The sequence below is a fragment of the Mobula birostris genome, chromosome 27 (genome assembly GCF_030028105.1).
Source record: "Mobula birostris isolate sMobBir1 chromosome 27, sMobBir1.hap1, whole genome shotgun sequence".
NCBI lineage: Eukaryota > Metazoa > Chordata > Chondrichthyes > Myliobatiformes > Myliobatidae > Mobula > Mobula birostris.
Window position 1 is genome coordinate 17,512,766 of NC_092396.1, and position 17,271 is coordinate 17,530,036.

General features: G+C 41.0%; 1 protein-coding gene across 1 annotated transcript in view; it reads right to left on the reverse strand.

Moving 5' to 3' along the window:
• Window positions 1–17,271, reverse strand: part of rnf207b (ring finger protein 207b) — a 52,862-nt gene that overhangs the window by 4,555 nt on the left and 31,036 nt on the right. Inside the window, exons 11-17 of the mRNA XM_072244868.1 lie at window positions 15,122–15,190; window positions 14,910–15,034; window positions 7,736–7,922; window positions 5,995–6,180; window positions 3,868–3,919; window positions 2,277–2,394; window positions 983–1,078 (exon numbers count right to left, since the gene is read on the reverse strand). Of these exons, the coding sequence (XP_072100969.1) occupies window positions 983–1,078; window positions 2,277–2,394; window positions 3,868–3,919; window positions 5,995–6,180; window positions 7,736–7,922; window positions 14,910–15,034; window positions 15,122–15,190 (833 nt within the window). The remainder of the gene's footprint in view (window positions 1–982; window positions 1,079–2,276; window positions 2,395–3,867; window positions 3,920–5,994; window positions 6,181–7,735; window positions 7,923–14,909; window positions 15,035–15,121; window positions 15,191–17,271) is intronic.

The following is a 17,271-nucleotide window of genomic DNA, read 5'->3' on the forward strand; positions in this document are numbered from 1 at the left end:
TATTCTTTCTCATTGTGGGAATAGCTCAGTAACACCTGCAATTTCAGTATTTATCATACTCTTGGCAGGGACAGATTGGCATTCAGGGCAGCTGCCAGACCACTGTTAGAAATAAGTTAGCCCAGGATGGTCATACTCACTGCTATAGTGAGACGTTTCCACATTTTCTTCCTCCAGTAGGTTGCTGGAATGGCCTTTGATATGAAACTCAACTGAGTATGTTGTGTTATTTGAACTAGGTGAATATATTTTCCAGCTGTCGTAGTCCTTCAGTACTGACGATTGGGAAATCTAGTTTTCCTTTGGAGCCAGGTCAGATAATTTAGTTAAGATCAGATCATTAAGCCCAATTAGTCACAGCAGTAACTTTGTCAGTCATTCAGGTGATGTGGATTCAGACTGCATTCAAGGGACTGGAATTGCAGGTGCTGGAATCTGGAGCAAAAACAAATTGCTGAAGGAGCTCAGTGGATCTGGTGCAGGGAGTTGACCAAGGATATTAACAATTCCTTTCCTCCTCGCACCTCCCCCCCCCCCCCCAAACTGCTCCCTCAATGCTTGCCAAGTTCCTCCAATAGATCCATATGTTCTTGAAGACATAATCTAGGCTGTTGCTCCATGCAGTATAGAGGAAGGTACAGCAGTTTAAGATACTGTCTTCCTGATGAAACCTTTTATTTCTTCAGATGGATGTGAAAGCTTGTGTCTTGGTAATATATCTCCCTCCACTAATGTGAAAAACAATTAGCCATTTTCACATTGTTGCCTCTGGGATCTTACTATGTATAAATTCCCTGCTACATTTCCCAAATGCATTAAAGGGTATCCTTCAAAAGTATTTCATTGTCTGTAAACTGCTTTTGATTGACCTTGGGTATAAAAGGTGCTACATAAATGTATATCTTTGCTGATCTAAATGGGTCTGGTATTCACCAATTACATTTGGGAAGATAGACTTGAAATTTTGCAGATGAAATCCTACCTGTACTGCCCATCTGAAGTCATAATAGAGCCTTCATCATAAATCTTCAACATGTTATCTGTTCTGTCATCCTTCACTTCCTTTGGCTCTTTAAGTCTGCCAACAACAAGCAAGGTGCAAATTTCATTAAGGGAGCTGTAATAAAGTCAAGGATGAAGTGAAATTTTATTCTACCAGAAGGGAATGCAAAGTTAAACAGTCTGAAATTAAGAAGTGCGGGAGGAATCCTATTTAGAGCTTATGATTGTTCTGGGCTATTTCTGTGCTGTAAATCCAGCATAATCTGGTGACACATGAAACAGAATATTACGGCAAGCTGAGAGCAACCAATGCCTATTGGTCAGCTGTCAGTCAATCCCAGGCTGACTTTCTCTTATTGATCGTTGTTCCAGGCAGCCTCTCGAATGTTCTTCCTGACCTTTAAGTAGTCGTGCTCTGTTGAGTTCCGCTGAGTGGTTTGCTCAATAAATTCTTATACTGTGCTCCAGCCTTGTTCTATCTCCAGGCTCAGGATCTCAATAGTAGTTATAGGTGAGCAAACACAACAGAGGGATTTTCTTTATTTGTCACATGTACATCGAACCATGCAGTGCAATGTGTCATTTGCATATATCAAATGAGTGAGGGTAATGCTGGCCAGCCCACAAGTGTCACCAAATTTCTGGCACCAACACAGCATGCCTACAACTCACCAGCTCTAATTCTAACCGTATGTCTTTGGAATGTGGGAGGAAACCAGAACACCTGGAGGAAACCCTCATGGTCATGAGGGGAATTTACAAACTCCTTACAGACAGTGGCAGGAATTGAATCCCAATCGTACACCTGGTGCCATAAAGTGTTATGCTAACTGCTACTCTGCATAGAGTAACTGCCAACTGCATAGAGAACTATAACACAGAAGATATTGACCGAAAAGCAACGAGGAGGCACTCATTAATGTCAGCTTAGCATTTGAACACCTTGAAGCCCGGAAGAAGGAGAAGATAAAGGCTGATCACAGCATCTACTGGAACTCGATAAGAAATTCAAGGAGCACACGTTTAGTCTAGGTTCCCCCTTCTAATCACACAGTGATCTCTGCTTGGGATTAATTACTTGTGCTTAACTGAAGTCAAGATAAGCCCTGGCTGTGAAGCTTCTCAGCAGAAAAGAACATGTCTTTAATGAAGAAAGGCTAGCAAAGGACATTATGTCCATAACTAGCTCAGAAACACTGGGAACCTTCAAAAGGGGAAAGAAACGTACAGAGATAATGGTGAGAACAGAAGTAATAACAATAAATGTATCTCACCTGGGTTCCAGGCGTTCCTTCACTTTGGCAATCGAGCGAATGTACGGGCTGATCTGGCGGGTGATTGTCGTTAGGTACAGGTTTTCTTTTTTGAGTAGCATCAGATCATGAAGTTGTGCTTAAAGATAAAATGTGCAAGCTACATGAGTATTCTGGATGTATGTTGGTCATGTGCAGTGTGGTTCGGGAATGAGGAAACAGACTTGTGTTATTGTGTATGGAACTTGGGAGAGGAGCTCGAGGTAAGTGGTGGCATTTTTGTTCAGCTATTGCCCTTGTCCTTCTAGATGAACAAAGTTATGGGCTTATGACATGCTACCCAAGTAGTACTGGGGAGAGGGTGAAGTGCATCTTGTGGATGTTATAAATGTGCACCTACACAGAAGGTATGTTTAGGGTATTTATAAAGGAGTAACATCAGAGCATGCAAAGCAGATGGTAATTGACTTGTGCAGATCCAGATACAGTAGATTCTGAGACACATCGGGATCAGTACATTTTAGCCCATTTAAGCAGTTTTCCCATTTAAATGAAGTTTCATGGGAATGGTTCAAAGCTATAAAAAAAACTTAACATTTAAGTGAGTAACAATTTATGTATTCTAATGAAATAGAGAACAAATTAAAATACAGTAACTCCTACAGTATTATAAAACTGTTCATTGGCTCCTCATAGTTATTGACAATGGAATTCATCTGCCATGTTCTTTTGATTGACTGCAAATGATCAACATCAGCACAGACACCAAGTGCAGATAATGGACTGCCTTCATACAAAGCTTGAGATGACTGCATCCTCCAACTCTTCATTTTAATTCTAACATTCAAGATAATTGTCGATACTTTCATAATTCCTAACTTGTTGAATAAGAGAAATGGTTTTTATTTTCACTCCCAGCCATTTCTGGCATGTCCAAGTCTGAATGCTTGAGTAATGCAGTTTGAAATGTCTTACTGCTTATTTCTCACCAATTATCAGTGACAAATATAACTGCTTTTTGAACACAAACACACAACTGATGCTACTTAAAAAAATGTTCACTCAAAGCACGGTGTAACGTTTAACGGCAACACAAGTGCACACGACTGACACTAGTTAGAAACTTCGGCAACAGTGTCTTACCCAATTAAGCGATAAATGTTCCAAATAAATGAGGGAAATCCTAACTACTTTTTCAATTTATTTTTGGTTAAGAGTTGTCCCAAATAAATGCCTGTCCCGATTATCAGAAGGCCTAATTAACCAGAATCCACTCTATTCAGTCATTTTACTTTCTGCATCCCATCTAATCTCACAGCAGAACTACCTCACCAAAACAGTGCATATACCTGACATCTGGACTATGTTATTCAGCTTGCTGTAGTTGTGTGGGCTGGGTAAACTTTAAAAAAAAAAATTTTGGAGCTGCATTTGACAAATTCTACTAAAGTTTCGCTGAAACTATAAATCCTATCTTTTTGACCTCTTTATTAAGCATTAGTGCAATAAATTTTTATCATTTTTTTTCTTCCAACAATAGAAAATGCAACTTGGAAGAAATAACCCAGCTAGTAACGTGTGGGAGAGAAATGGACATAACTTGCATCAGTACCTTCATAAATCTCTTGCTCGTTTGCAACTCTCTGATAAGTTTCCTCCCAGACCTGAAGAACATAGCAGAAACATGAGCATTAGTTTATCCTTTGTAAGCAATTTAAAAGCACAACATATTTCTTAACAACTTGCACTTATTTGGTTCATTTAATTTAGATAAAATGCCTCAAATTACACTCAGTGGCCATTTTATTAACTACACCTGTACATCTGTTAATGCAAATATCTAATCAGACAATCATGTGGCAGCAACTCAGTGCATAAAAGCATGCAGACGTGGTCAAGAGGTTCAATTTTTCAAACCCATCATCAGACTAGGAAAGAAATGTGATCTAAGTGAACTTGACCACAGAATGTGGCCAGAAGGGGTGGCTTGAGTATCTCAGGAACTGCTGATCTCCTGGGATTTTCACGCACAACAGTTTCCAGAGCCAATGAGCTTTACCATTAACTAAGGGGTACGTAGACCCCAGGTTGGGAACCCTTGTTCTGGAGTTCACAAAGAATAGTGCAAAAAACAAATAACTTCCAGTGAGTAACAGTTCTGTGGACAAAAACACCTTGTTAATGAAAGAGATCAGGGGAGAATGGCCAAACCGGTTCAAGCCAACAGGAAGGTGACAGTAACTCAAATAACCACACGCTACAACAGTGGTGTGCAGAACATCATATCTGAATGTACAACATATTGAACCTTGAAGTGGATAGGCTACAGCAGCAGAAGACCATGATCATACACTCAGTATCCACTTTATTAGTTACTGGAGGTACCCATAAAGTGGCTATTGAGTGTCTATCAAAGGTACATTAGCAAAATTATGCACTAATTAAGGAAGAAATGTTAGAATATATCATTCTAACATTTATCAGGACATTAAGACAGATACACTGATAGAAAAGGATTAGGGGGACATGGGTCAAACACAGTCAAGTGGGACTAGATTGCTTGAACATCTAGGTTAGCATATGTGTTTGGGGCAAAGGCTCTGTTTCCATGCGATATAACTCTATGACGATATGAGAATTGGACTTTAAGTAGCGTTGGAAAAGAACAGGGTTCTGTAAAGAGGTCCGGCATGAATTCTGGAAGCAAAAGCTCTAAATGGTGAGAGATAAAGACAGATCTCTATTTATATTGCACCTTTGACAAAGCCCTCTTAAAATTAGAGTACACCATTCCAGAATGAAATTTAGGACAAAAATTAGGTGAAATTTCTTTACTCAAGAGGATGGTGAACCTGTGGAATTTGCTATTACAGTGGGGTGCAGAGGACAAGTCACCTTGTATTTTAAAGAAGGTGGTATATAAGTTTCTGGATGCAAAAGTCGTCAAGGGGTAAAGGGTCAGAGCAAGAATATGGTACTGACGTAGCTAATCTGCTATGATTGTATTGAATGGTGCAACAGGATTGAAGGGCCCAATGGCCTACTCTTGACCCTAATTCCTATGTTCCTACATTTCTAAATTAGAAAGCACACATTCCAGAAAGGGACAGAGAATATTGGAATTCAATCCAATGGAAAGAGCTCTGGATAACCAGGGCCATAAAACTTTCAAGATAGAAAATTATGGCTTATATATTCAAGAGACTTTAATTCTTTTAGTTATTTAGAAATATAGTGAAACAGGCCCATCTGGCCCAACAAGCCACGCCACCCACCAACCCACTGACTTAACCCTCGCCTAGTCACAGGACAATTTACAATGACCAATTAACCTACTAACCAGTACGTCTTTTGGACTGTAGGAGGAAACCAGAGGAAATCCACACAGTCATGGGTAGAACATACAAACTTCTTACAGACAGTGTGGGAATTGAACTCCAAACTCCAACACCCTGAGATGTAATAGCGTCACGCCAACTGCTGTGCGACTGGTGCACCCTGGTTGGTGATCTGGATCACAGCCTGTCATGTGGAGGTGAGATACAAGTTAGCCATGGTGTAAGAGCCTCAACGGGGTGAGGTGGGTAAAATAGGATGTTTTCACCCAGCAGTGCTTGTTCCTGATACAATGTCTTTGAATGGAAAGTATTCAATTCCTAAACATTAAATAACATCCTGCTGTCAGTGGAGCACAACAACACAACACAAGAAAACCTCAGTTATGGAACAGTGAACATACCTCTTCAAACATAGTCCTCATGGTCTCCACAGAGGAGTATTGGGAGGAAATCTGAGTGTCCATTTGCAGAGATTTCTGTAGGATCTCTCCCATTGCATCTGTCCTGATGAGCGAGTGGTGTTTAGTCAGATCACGGTGCATCTCTTGCACCTGGTCTTTCAGTGTCTGAAGTTCTGTCTGTAGGGCCTGGGTTCATAAAACAATTACTGACTCTGTCAATTGATACAGTACGTCAATGTAATAATGAGAAAAATTGAATACATGATCCCCCCCCACTTGGAATTTGTCTTCCTCAAAATCAATGGTTCTCTTGTACATCTTTCCTGATGCTACCTAACTGTAACATTCTGCTTAAAATACTGATTTACCAATAATGCTGGAAGTATTTCCGCTCTTGAAATCTACACAAGTTCACAGAATAAACCCTGTCTCCATTAACCTTAAAATCACCACATACCCTTTTTTTAAGTGTTCTTAGTGATCTATTATATAATTTTGAGGGAGAACCAGCACAGTAACAGGCTATTTGGCCCAATAAGTCCATGCTAAGATTTATGTTCCACTTGAGCCTCTCTGTTCCTCATCTACATGTATCAGTATGAATTTCTATTCCCTTCATACGCTCATATGACCCTCCCTTGAATGTTCTAATATTTATTTAAAATCTTTATTTCTTATAGATGTTGGGAGAAATGGTCACTAATGGAATACGAGTATGCCTCCAACGTTGCAACAGTAACTCTAGATCTCTAATTCAGCAAAGGTTGCTGCCGATAGACTGCGAACCAATGATTTAGTGGATTATATCTGTTTGTAAGTACAGAGCCATGTTTATTCTGGCTCACCTCAGCAATGTCTCAGAGGGTAGTTCCCCCAAACCTTGGGAAATCATGAATGGAAGTTCCACCCCGAAGGCTAATTATTTAGGCTGATCTGAAGTTTATCAGTTTGATTTCTGAAGTGGAAGGTTTATCACATTAAGCAGAATGGGTCTAAACATAGATTGGAAGATGAAGAGTTCTCTAACTGAAATGTACAAAATACTTTTGTGACTCAACAAGGTAGATACAGAGTTACTGTTTCCCTGAGCTGGGTGCCTGGAACTAGAAGTTACAGTCTTAAAATACGGGAGACTATTCTGGCCAGAGGTGAAAAAATAATTCTTTACCCAGGGGACAGAGAATCTTTTGGCTGCACCTGTGGAGGGAAATGAACGGTCGATGTTTTGGGCCAAAACACTTCATTAGAACTCTGTAGATGCCGCCTGACCTGCTGAGTTCCTCCAGTATTTAGTATATAGTGCACATGGGCTAATCCAATCAAGAATACCACATATGCATAGCAATAGTAGATTTCTAATGATATCCCGAACACCTAATCATTTATTCTTCCAGTTCCAATAAATGGGTATGATTTGCTGTTCCTGTACAATAGCTGCTTACCAGTTGCTGCAGATGGTAGCTATAAGTGGCACCAACGAGCTCTTAAGTAGATTGACCTGCTTTTCACAAATACACTTTTCAAGAGTACTTCAGCGTTTACAAAATACTTTGAGATATTGTAAAATTAAGAAAGATGCAATAAATGGAAATTTTTTCTTTCTACTGGGCTGACGAGTCTCAAAGACACTCCATCAGATAATATCAAATGTGGAGTTAGTAGCACCAAGCCCTGAAGATGCTGTGGGCTTCTTGTAAACCTGCTTTTCAGGCTGTTGCTGAATTTAAACACTTTCCCTTACCCTGAAGGTATTTTCATAATTCCGACAGTGCTCCATGAAGGGGCTGTGCCCTCCCTCTGCTAGCAGGACCTTGGTGCTGATGTAGCGATGGGAGGTAGGCTTGCACGTCACAGCATTTGTCAGGGACATGTCCCTCAGGGATGCAGGAGAGCCAGAGGCTGGAAATGCTTTTGTTCCCACAAGGTTCCTTGTTTTCAAAAGGCAAAGAATATCGAACACAGTTAAAGGCAGAAGATAAAAATCTGCAAAAGAAAAAAATGCACGTTTTGGATACGGACTTTTATGTTATCAAAACATAATCCCAAACAAAATTATATTGCAGGCTTTGGATAGTTTATATGGAGAGTTACATTTACATGGAGAGAGTTAGCACTCCATTTAGGTTCAGAAGCAGAAAGTCTGCAGGTCAAGCAGCATCTGTGAAAGCAAAATATGTAAGTTTATGTTTCAGGTTGATAGCCAAGAATGAGAGGAAACAGGAAAGATTACGGTACGTGGCAGTAGGAAAGGAAATGGGACCAACTGGGACAGGCAGGTGGGGAGAGGATGCTGTGGTGATGGGGCCAGAGAGGGAGGGATGGAGAAACTGTTTGCATCACTGGGAAAATTCTGGTTGCACTTAAACATCTCTTACCATTCCAGCACCTTTTCCACTGTCATGGTGAGGCCAATTACAAACTAAAAAGAACTACATTGCATTTGGGTACGATACATCCCCTCAGGTAACTGCCCCCCCATCGAATTAATTTCCACTCCCACCGCGCCCATTGCTTACATTTTCCATCCGTCCCAGTCTCATAGTCTAGGCTCATCACTCTCCCTCAATTGGCCGCACTTGCCTATCACCCACAAACCTATCTACCAAGATTCCACCCCCCCCCCCATTTACTTTTCTTCTATGTTTAGTTCAATATGCCCATCGTCTTTCCATTATCTGGGTCCATCTATCACCTAACAGCATCAGTGTATACCCTTCTCCCATCCCAACACAACCACCATTTGCTTTTTATTTCTGCTACTTCCATCTATTGCCTCTCATCTCCCCTTCCCCTCCCCAACTAGATCCCACTTTCCCATCACTGCCCTCACCAGCACTCACCTTTTCTCCTCATCCTGATTTCATCTATCACCTACCCCAGCCTCTGTACAGAATTGAGAGGCAGGGGTGAGTTAGAAGCTGATTAGTGATAGATGGATCACATACCAGCCTCTCAGTCCTCATGCAGGGTCCCAACCCAAAAACATCAACCCTCCTTTCTCCTTCACAGTTGCTGCTTGACACCACCCCCCCCCCCCACCCCCCGAGTTTGCTTTTCACATACTAAAACGGATTATCTTCCTCTTATTATGTTGTAGTGCACGTGGCTTTACCGGGTGTAAATTAATTGCTATTTTTCAGACAGTGCAAAAGTGGCTTAACCTTCAAGTGAATACATATTTGGCTGTAAACTGTGTTAAGATATTAATAAGTTTGTGAAAAATACTGAATAAGTAAGAGTCTTTATTTTCTCCTTTGAATCAACTCAAACAAGTGCTGGCAGACTGTCCACTTATGGTGACAACAGAGATAAATCCAATCCAGCAAACATTTTAAATTAATGGTTTGGAACGTAAATTTGAGCCTGTTTCACCCCCCCCCCCCCAATGCATCACACCTCTTTTAGCTTAATTGCTTTTCTTAGTGTGAGTAATTAACTTTTGCAGACTGCTCATTAAACTGATAGTATGGAGTTTAGTCATGTTATAACAGTGACGACATTTCAAAAGTTTATTGGCTGCAAAGCACTTTGGTGAAATCTAAAAGGGACAGGAAAGGTGCTGTACAAGTGTGAGTCCCTATTTCCTTTCACTCACGGGATAAACTGAACTAACCATTGGGGCAGCTAATAAATCACCAACACCCAGACAAGGAACTGTCAAAATAACAGTACAGTCTCCAAGGCTGGGGTGGAGGTTTCGGGAAAATGGTGTTGAGGGAGATAGCAGATGGAAATAGTTGAAAGTGATCCTAGACAATATACTTTAAGATATGGTTACACTGGCTTCCAACCGTGAGGAAGCTTTCATGAGGAAAGTGAAGTACTGAGCCAAATGCTGGAAGTATGAAGTAAAGCCAGCTGGCTGGAAATTCAGGGCTGCCTCAAGGCCCTTCAGCTTGAGATAGCTATAAAGCCTTACCTGATACACCTGATCCAAAATGTACCAGAAAAATAACTAATGGGAAAAGTGGATGCGCACCGAAAAATAGGAGCAATTATTCCTTGGTTTGGACTCAGAGTGAAAGTGGGCTAGTAACTATGCAACCACAGCATGCAGTAAAAGATGTGCAGATGAGGTTTTAAACCTTAACAGCATGAAAGACGAGAAGCTCAAGCATATTGATCAGCAAGTTAAATCATAATCAGCAACCTACCTGCAAAGGAACTGCCTCTAGTTCCCAATCTTTCAGTAATACAGAATTCTGCTTTGAAATCTCACAGCAATCTTCCCTTTTCCAAATCACAGTCCCCTTAATGTTCCCCTCTGTCTGAGTTCTCGTGTAACTATTTCACATTGTGAGGGACACACTGACATCAACGAGACTAAATATAAACAATCCCAGTGAATTGTGTCCGAGAGAGTTCCCTGAAATTCTGATAAAAATAGTGGCAACAGGCAAGGTCTTGCTCCTGAGGTCTCACTCTGCCACTGGAGATGCCGGTCAATCGTTCCCAGAAGAAACTGGGGGCTAAGCGTGACAGAGGATTTATGTGGAAAATAATTGGGATTCACATCATTGCTTTGCAAAGAGAAGATAACATGCTAATCTGAACTAACACATTGACTATAAAAGGCTGCCATATTGAGACGTTACGCAAAGCAAAAGCAGTGTTCAAGACGTTTCATCCTCTGAAAAATTCACTGCACTTTTGCACTTAAAAGATTGCCTCAAAGGGATATGAAGCAGGTTAAACAAGAAAGAACCTGCATGTGCATGGCACCCAATACACCCCAAGGGACCCTGAAGCACTTTATAATCAATGATATACCTTTGAAGAGAAGCCACTATCCTGATAGAAAATAAACAGCACTCATGTTGCACACATAAGGCTCTAAAACATAGTGACATATAAATTGTGTTTTTTGTTGTTAGCTAAAGGATAAATATCCACCTGCACTATCCTGCTTCTCTCTAAAACAGTGGTCTTGGATTTCCGTACGTCAGCTGCAGGGGGTAAACAGGTTCTAAAGACAAATCACCCACGGTGCTTCTGACCAATTAGAGTGTGCAGGGCAGGATCGAGCAGGTAGTTATGGTTAACCACCTATCTCATGAAGTTACTGAGTAATAGCTTGCAGTTTGAGTATTACTCTGGTGTGAGTAGGAAAAAAGGAAGGTCCAGAGTGAAGATTAAAAAAGCAAGGATTGAGGTGGGCTTGCTGCTTTCTGGAATGTGTAGCCGTGCCCAGCACTCATGGTCCACACAATAGCACAGCTCACCACGGTTTTATATCTACATTTCCAAGAACTGCGAGATTTGGCAGTCACAACTTGGAAATAAAATTATTCCATGTATTCAGAGTACCACCTGTTAGCTGAAGGAATGCAGTTCCACTGTAGACAAGTGAAGGCTGTATTTGATACACTGAATTGCACACTAATGCATTAGCAGAGCATTAGTCCATGTGCAATCGTGTTTGCAGCACAAATGTGAGCCCAAAGCATTGCATGCAAGACCAAGGTGAATTGCAGATGTTTCTAAAGCTTTGTTATTGGAAGTTGATACCACTTCATAGAAAAGCTCTCAGATATACTCTCTCATTTTCTTTTAGTAAGGTTGAATCTAATGACTTATAGCAGAATTAGCCTTTATTCTCCTCAGTGCTGAAAGATCTCAGTGAAAAAAAAAATAAAAACTTTGGAGGGTTTCCAGAACAGATGTTAAGAGATTGCTGAAAAGTTTTGACTTCAGAGATGGAGGATAAGGGACCAGTCATTATGGATTTGGATTGACAAGAAGTTCTTTTGCTCCAGTGAGCTGTGAATCTTTTGCAGTTACCTACCCAGAATCTGTGGATGCTCAGTCGCTGAATTTATTCAGCCTGAGATCGGTGAGCAATATGGGGATAATGCGAGAAAGTGGGGCTGAGGTGGAAAAGTAACCAAGACATACAGAGTAGCAGAGTATATTGTGGCATCACACAGCCTTGTCCACCTCCTACTTCTTCAGCTGGTTCTTCAGTTTTGTAGATGGGGCACTGCCGAGCTTTTCTTGCTAAAATATCATGGCACAGTAGCCTAATGGTCGGTCCAATCGCTTTACAGTGCCAGCAATCAAAAGATTATGGTTTAATTCCGGCACAGCCTGTCAGGAGCTTGAGGGTTCTCCCCAGGACTGCATGGATTTCCTCCAGCTGCTTTGGTTTCCTCCCAAAACCCAAAGACGTATGGTTAGCGTTAGTGTGTTGTGGGCTTGGTCTATTGGCACCGGAAGTGTGGCAACACTTGTAGGCTGCACCCAGCATAATCCTCGGACTATGTTGGTCATTGACACAAAATGATGCATTTCACTGCATGTTTCAGTGTTTTGGCATACATGTGACAAATAATGCTAATCTATCCCTGGGATAAAGCAAGTAACTGAAGGACCTGCAAGATAGTAGGAAAACGTGGCAGATGTGTGATAGAAGAATATGATGTTTTGTGCAGGCAGGTGATGAAAGAATGGAGCAAGAATACTATTTTAGGAAGAAGATTGGAATGTGCATTTGGGCACAATGGATGAGAAAATAATCAGATGCCTCTGAATGCACGACCAAACCCTACAGAAGGCACCAGTCATATGAATGAATCAGAAAAGATCTGAATTATAAATACACTGAATTGGGCAAACTTGGCTAGATTGTTCGTGTAGAAGTTTCACCAAGTACCCCACTCTTCGGGGTCCAGCTGAACTAAAGGCAGAATAAAACCAAACACAAAGTAAGCTGATTCACTGTCAGGTTTTGGGGGGTGATGTGGCTACTGCACAGGATCGAAGTAAGCTGCAGAGCTGTAAAATCAGTCAGCTCCATCATGGGTACTAGTCTCCATAGTATCCAAGACATCTTCAAGGGAGTGGTAATTTCTCATTGTTACCATCATGAAGGAGGTACAGAAGCCTGAAGGCACACACTCAGTGATTAAGGAACAGTTCCTTCCCCTCTGCCATACAATTTCTGAGTGGACATTGAAACCATGAACACTACCTCACTACTATTTTTATTTCTGTTTTTGCACTACTCATTCAATTTAACTATTTGATATATATGTACTGTACATGCTTACTGTAATTCACCATTTTCCCCTATACTAACATGAATTGCATTGTACTGCTGCCACAAAGTTAACACAGTCTCTATTTCCTGAGGAGACTGAGGTCCTTTAACATCTGCCGGATGATGCTGAGGATGTTCTACGAGTCTGTGGTGGCCAGTGCTATCATGTTTGCTGTTGTGTGCTGGGGCAGCAGGCTGAGGGTAGCAGACACCAACAGAATCAACAAACCCATTCGTAAAGCCAGTGATGTTGTGGGGATGGAACTGGACTCTCTGACGGTGGTGTCTGAAAAGAGGATGCTGTCTAAGTTGCATGCCATCTTGGTCAATGTCTCCCATCCACTACATAATGTACTGGGTGGGCACAGGAGTACATTCAGCCAGAGACTCATTCCACCGAGATGCAGCACAGAGCGTCATAGGAAGTCATTCCTGCCTGTGGCCATCAAACTTTACAACTCCTCCCCTGGAGGGTCAGACATCCTGAGCCGATAGGCTGGTCCTGGACTTATTTCATAATTTACTGGCATAATTTACATATTACTATTTAACTATTTATGGTTCTATTACTATTTATTATTTATGGTACAACTGTAACGAAAACCAATTTCACGGAGATCGATAAAGTATGACTATGACTATTTCATGACACATGCTAATGACATTAAACCTGATACCGATTCTGAGGGCTTTTGGAGGAGATACACAGCATCAACAGTGTCCTCAGAAACATTTTGTATCAAAGGATAATCCTTGCTTTTGTACAAGGCGGAAAATTGTCAAGTAAGGCAGTTTAAAAAAAAATCTGTTTGGTATGCTTCCTTCACGGTCAGGGTATTGAGCATAAGAGTCAGGAAGTCATGTTGAAGTTTATAAAAACTTGTTTAGGCACACTTGGAGATTTATGCAATTCTGGTCACCCCAGACTTTACAAAGGACACAGAAAAGATTTGCCAGGATACCAGCCGGATTAGAGGTTTTGAGATGTAAGAATAGGTTGGACAAACCCTGGACTGCTGGGGGTGCAGGGGAGACCTGATAAAAGTTTATAAATTTATGAGAAGCATATATAGGGTAGACAGTCAGAATATGTTTTTTGCCTCAGACCAGAGTACATGCATTTAAGGTGGAGAGGGAAGTGTAAAGGTGATGTTTGGGGCAAGTTTTTCTTTTGAAGCAGGGTGGAAAGAGCTGCCAAGGGTAGTGGTGATACAATAGAAGTATTTCAGAAGATTTTAGATAGACACTTCAACATGCAGTGAATGGAGGGATATGGGTCCTGTGTAGGTAGAAGGGATTTAATATAATTTGGAATCATGTTTGGCTTGGACATTATAGGCCAAAGGACCTGTTGCTGTCTACACTATTTGATGTTTTAAGATCTAAGTTGACACAAGACCAAAAGCTTCTAAGAAAGCCAGCAATCTCCTAATTCCCATTTCTTTAATAAGTCTTCAGACTTGCCCACATCTCTTCAATGATTATTTGGTTGTGTGATACTTTTGATTTTCGATCATTAGTTTCATTTCTAAATCTCTCCTTGACTTCCCCCTTCTAATCCTTGAGATCTCCTTTAGCCCAAAACTTGCAATTTTTCCATTCATCCAACTCTGGTACCTCTTGTTCTCTTGTACACCTCTGATTTCATTGCTCCTCCTTTAATGACCAAACCTTCAGCTGCCCCATGTTCTTAAATTCCATCCTAAAACCTTTCCACTTTACCTCTCGTTTCTTGTTTAAGATACTCCATAACATCTATCTCTCTGTCACCCCTCCTATTACGCTATTACAGACACAATTTTTTTTTACCATATTTAAGGCTCCATATAACTCCAAGATACAGTTGCATCAATGTTGTTGTCTTTAGAACACTTACATTCCGGATCCATTGTTAATGCCTGTCCCTGAGCCGCCGCCTGTCACTGATCCAGAACGCCGTTGGCTCAGGAAGAGCAGAGGTTCAAGACATCTTGCAAACTCTGACCTGTACTCTGTGTTGATCTGAAAAAGAAATGCTTCTCAGTTTAAACTTGACTTTCTCAATGATGTGCAGTTACCAAAGTTCAGGAATAACTAATTCGATTTTACCTTGCTGCTTTGTGTTGGCCTCAAGTGATGGGGGAGTTTAACAATCTTCTGCAGCCTCTCCATCAGTTGCTACAAAGAAAAAAAATGCCTGAAATTCTTCCTGCAGATTAGGGCTGTCAATTCTAGCTGGACATAGTAGTTTCATTGGTTCTTCTACCTCCAACTGTTCTACATAGTCAAATAGCTCATTTCTAATATCTTTTAACTAATAGATAAAACCATTCAAAGAATAGGAACAAAAATCTTTAATGTAAACTTGTGTGTTTTTTCCTACAAGTTGCCTGCAACAACATGCTGGGGACTAATCTTCAAATCATGCAGACATTAGCCCAACCCTGGAAAGTTGGCAACCTACCCCAAATATCCTTAATAAATTGCACTTCCATTTATGAAAGTACTGGGCACTATACAGAACAAACAAAAACAACTAACTCATCCTTGCCTGGTGTTATTTGATTTCTCACGCAGTCCAGCATGACACCTTTCTAGAATTTTCCATAGATACATTTGGAAATCTGGGTATTTAACCCACGTCTGGTTCAAACTGCACAGGTTCAGAGGTTGCATTCATTTCAAGGTCAGTAACAGATCTGAGAGCATTAAGTTAAATGAGCTGGCATGTTAGCAGATCGGAAATCAGAATCCTCCACGTGAGACCTACCTATACATTTCTTTGCAACCTGGCCTTTGACCAGTTTTTGATCAGCTGCCCTATTATTTTCATGTATAGGCTGGTTATTAAAGTTCCTTTGATAACATTCTTGTGAATCTCCTGGAGATATGATAACTATGTCAAGGAATTTGCATTAATGCACATTGCTGTCTCATACTGAGGGTTAAACAGCAAAAGCCTTAACCAGCTGGAACTACTCCAATGCCAAAGCATGGAGTGTGGCTGAAGGGGGTGCATGGAAAATACAAATAAACAAAAGCTGTATTCCACAGCATCATAATTGGAATATCCTACTAACACTTTATTTTCATAAAATATCAGTTATTATACATGCAATAGTCCCCTAACGAGCTTTTAATTTCTGCATATAACCCACTTACTTTGGAATTTTAGGAGGAGTCACAGTTAGACCATAAGACATAGGAGCAGAACAGGCCACTTGACTCATCCAGTCTGTTCTCTCATTCCATCATAGCTGATTTATTAACCCTTTCAACCCCATTCTTCCGCCTTCTCCCTGTAACCTTTGACGCCCTAACTAACCAAGAACTTATCAACATCTTCTTTAAGTATACTCAGTGACCTGGCCTCCACAGCCGTCCATGGCAATCAATTCCACAGATTCACTACCTTTGGCTGAACAACTTCCTTCTGTTCTAAATGGATGCCCTTCTATTCTGAGGCTGTGGCCTCTGGTCCTAGACTCGTTTACTATAGGAAACACCCTCTCGACATCTACTCTGTCTAGACCTTTCAATATTGATGAAGGGTCTCAGCCTGAAATGTCGACTGCACCTCTTCCTAGAGATGCTGCCTGGCCTGCTGCGTTCACCAGCAACTTTGATGTGTGTTCCTTTCAATATTTGATAGGTTTCAATGAGATCCCTCCTCATTCTTCTAAATTTCAGTGAGTACAGGCCCAGAGCAATCAAATGCTCCATATACATTAACCCTTTCATTTCAGGAATCATTCTCATGAACCTCCATTGGACCTCTCCAATACCAGCACATCTTTTCTTCAATAAGAGGTCCAAAACTGCTCACAATACTCCAAGTTCGGTCTGACCAATGCCTTATAAAATCTCAGCATCCTTGCTCTTGTATTCTAGTCCTCTTGAAATGAATGCTAACATTGCATTTGCCTTCCTTACCATCAACTCAACCTGCAAGTTAACCTTCAGGGAATCTTGCAGAAGGACTCAAGTCCTTTTGCATCTCTGATTTCTGAATTTTCTCCCCATTTGGAAAATAGTCTATGCCTTTATTCCTTCTACCAAAAAACATAACCATAGACTTCCCTACACTGTTTTCCATCTGCCACTTCTTTGCCCATTCTCCTAACCTGTCCAAGTCCTTCTGCAGACTCCCTGCTTGCTCAACACTGCCTACCCCTCCACTTATCTTTGTGTCATTTGCAAACATGGCCACAAAGCCATCAATTCCATCATCCAAATGATTGATATATAATGTGGAAAGA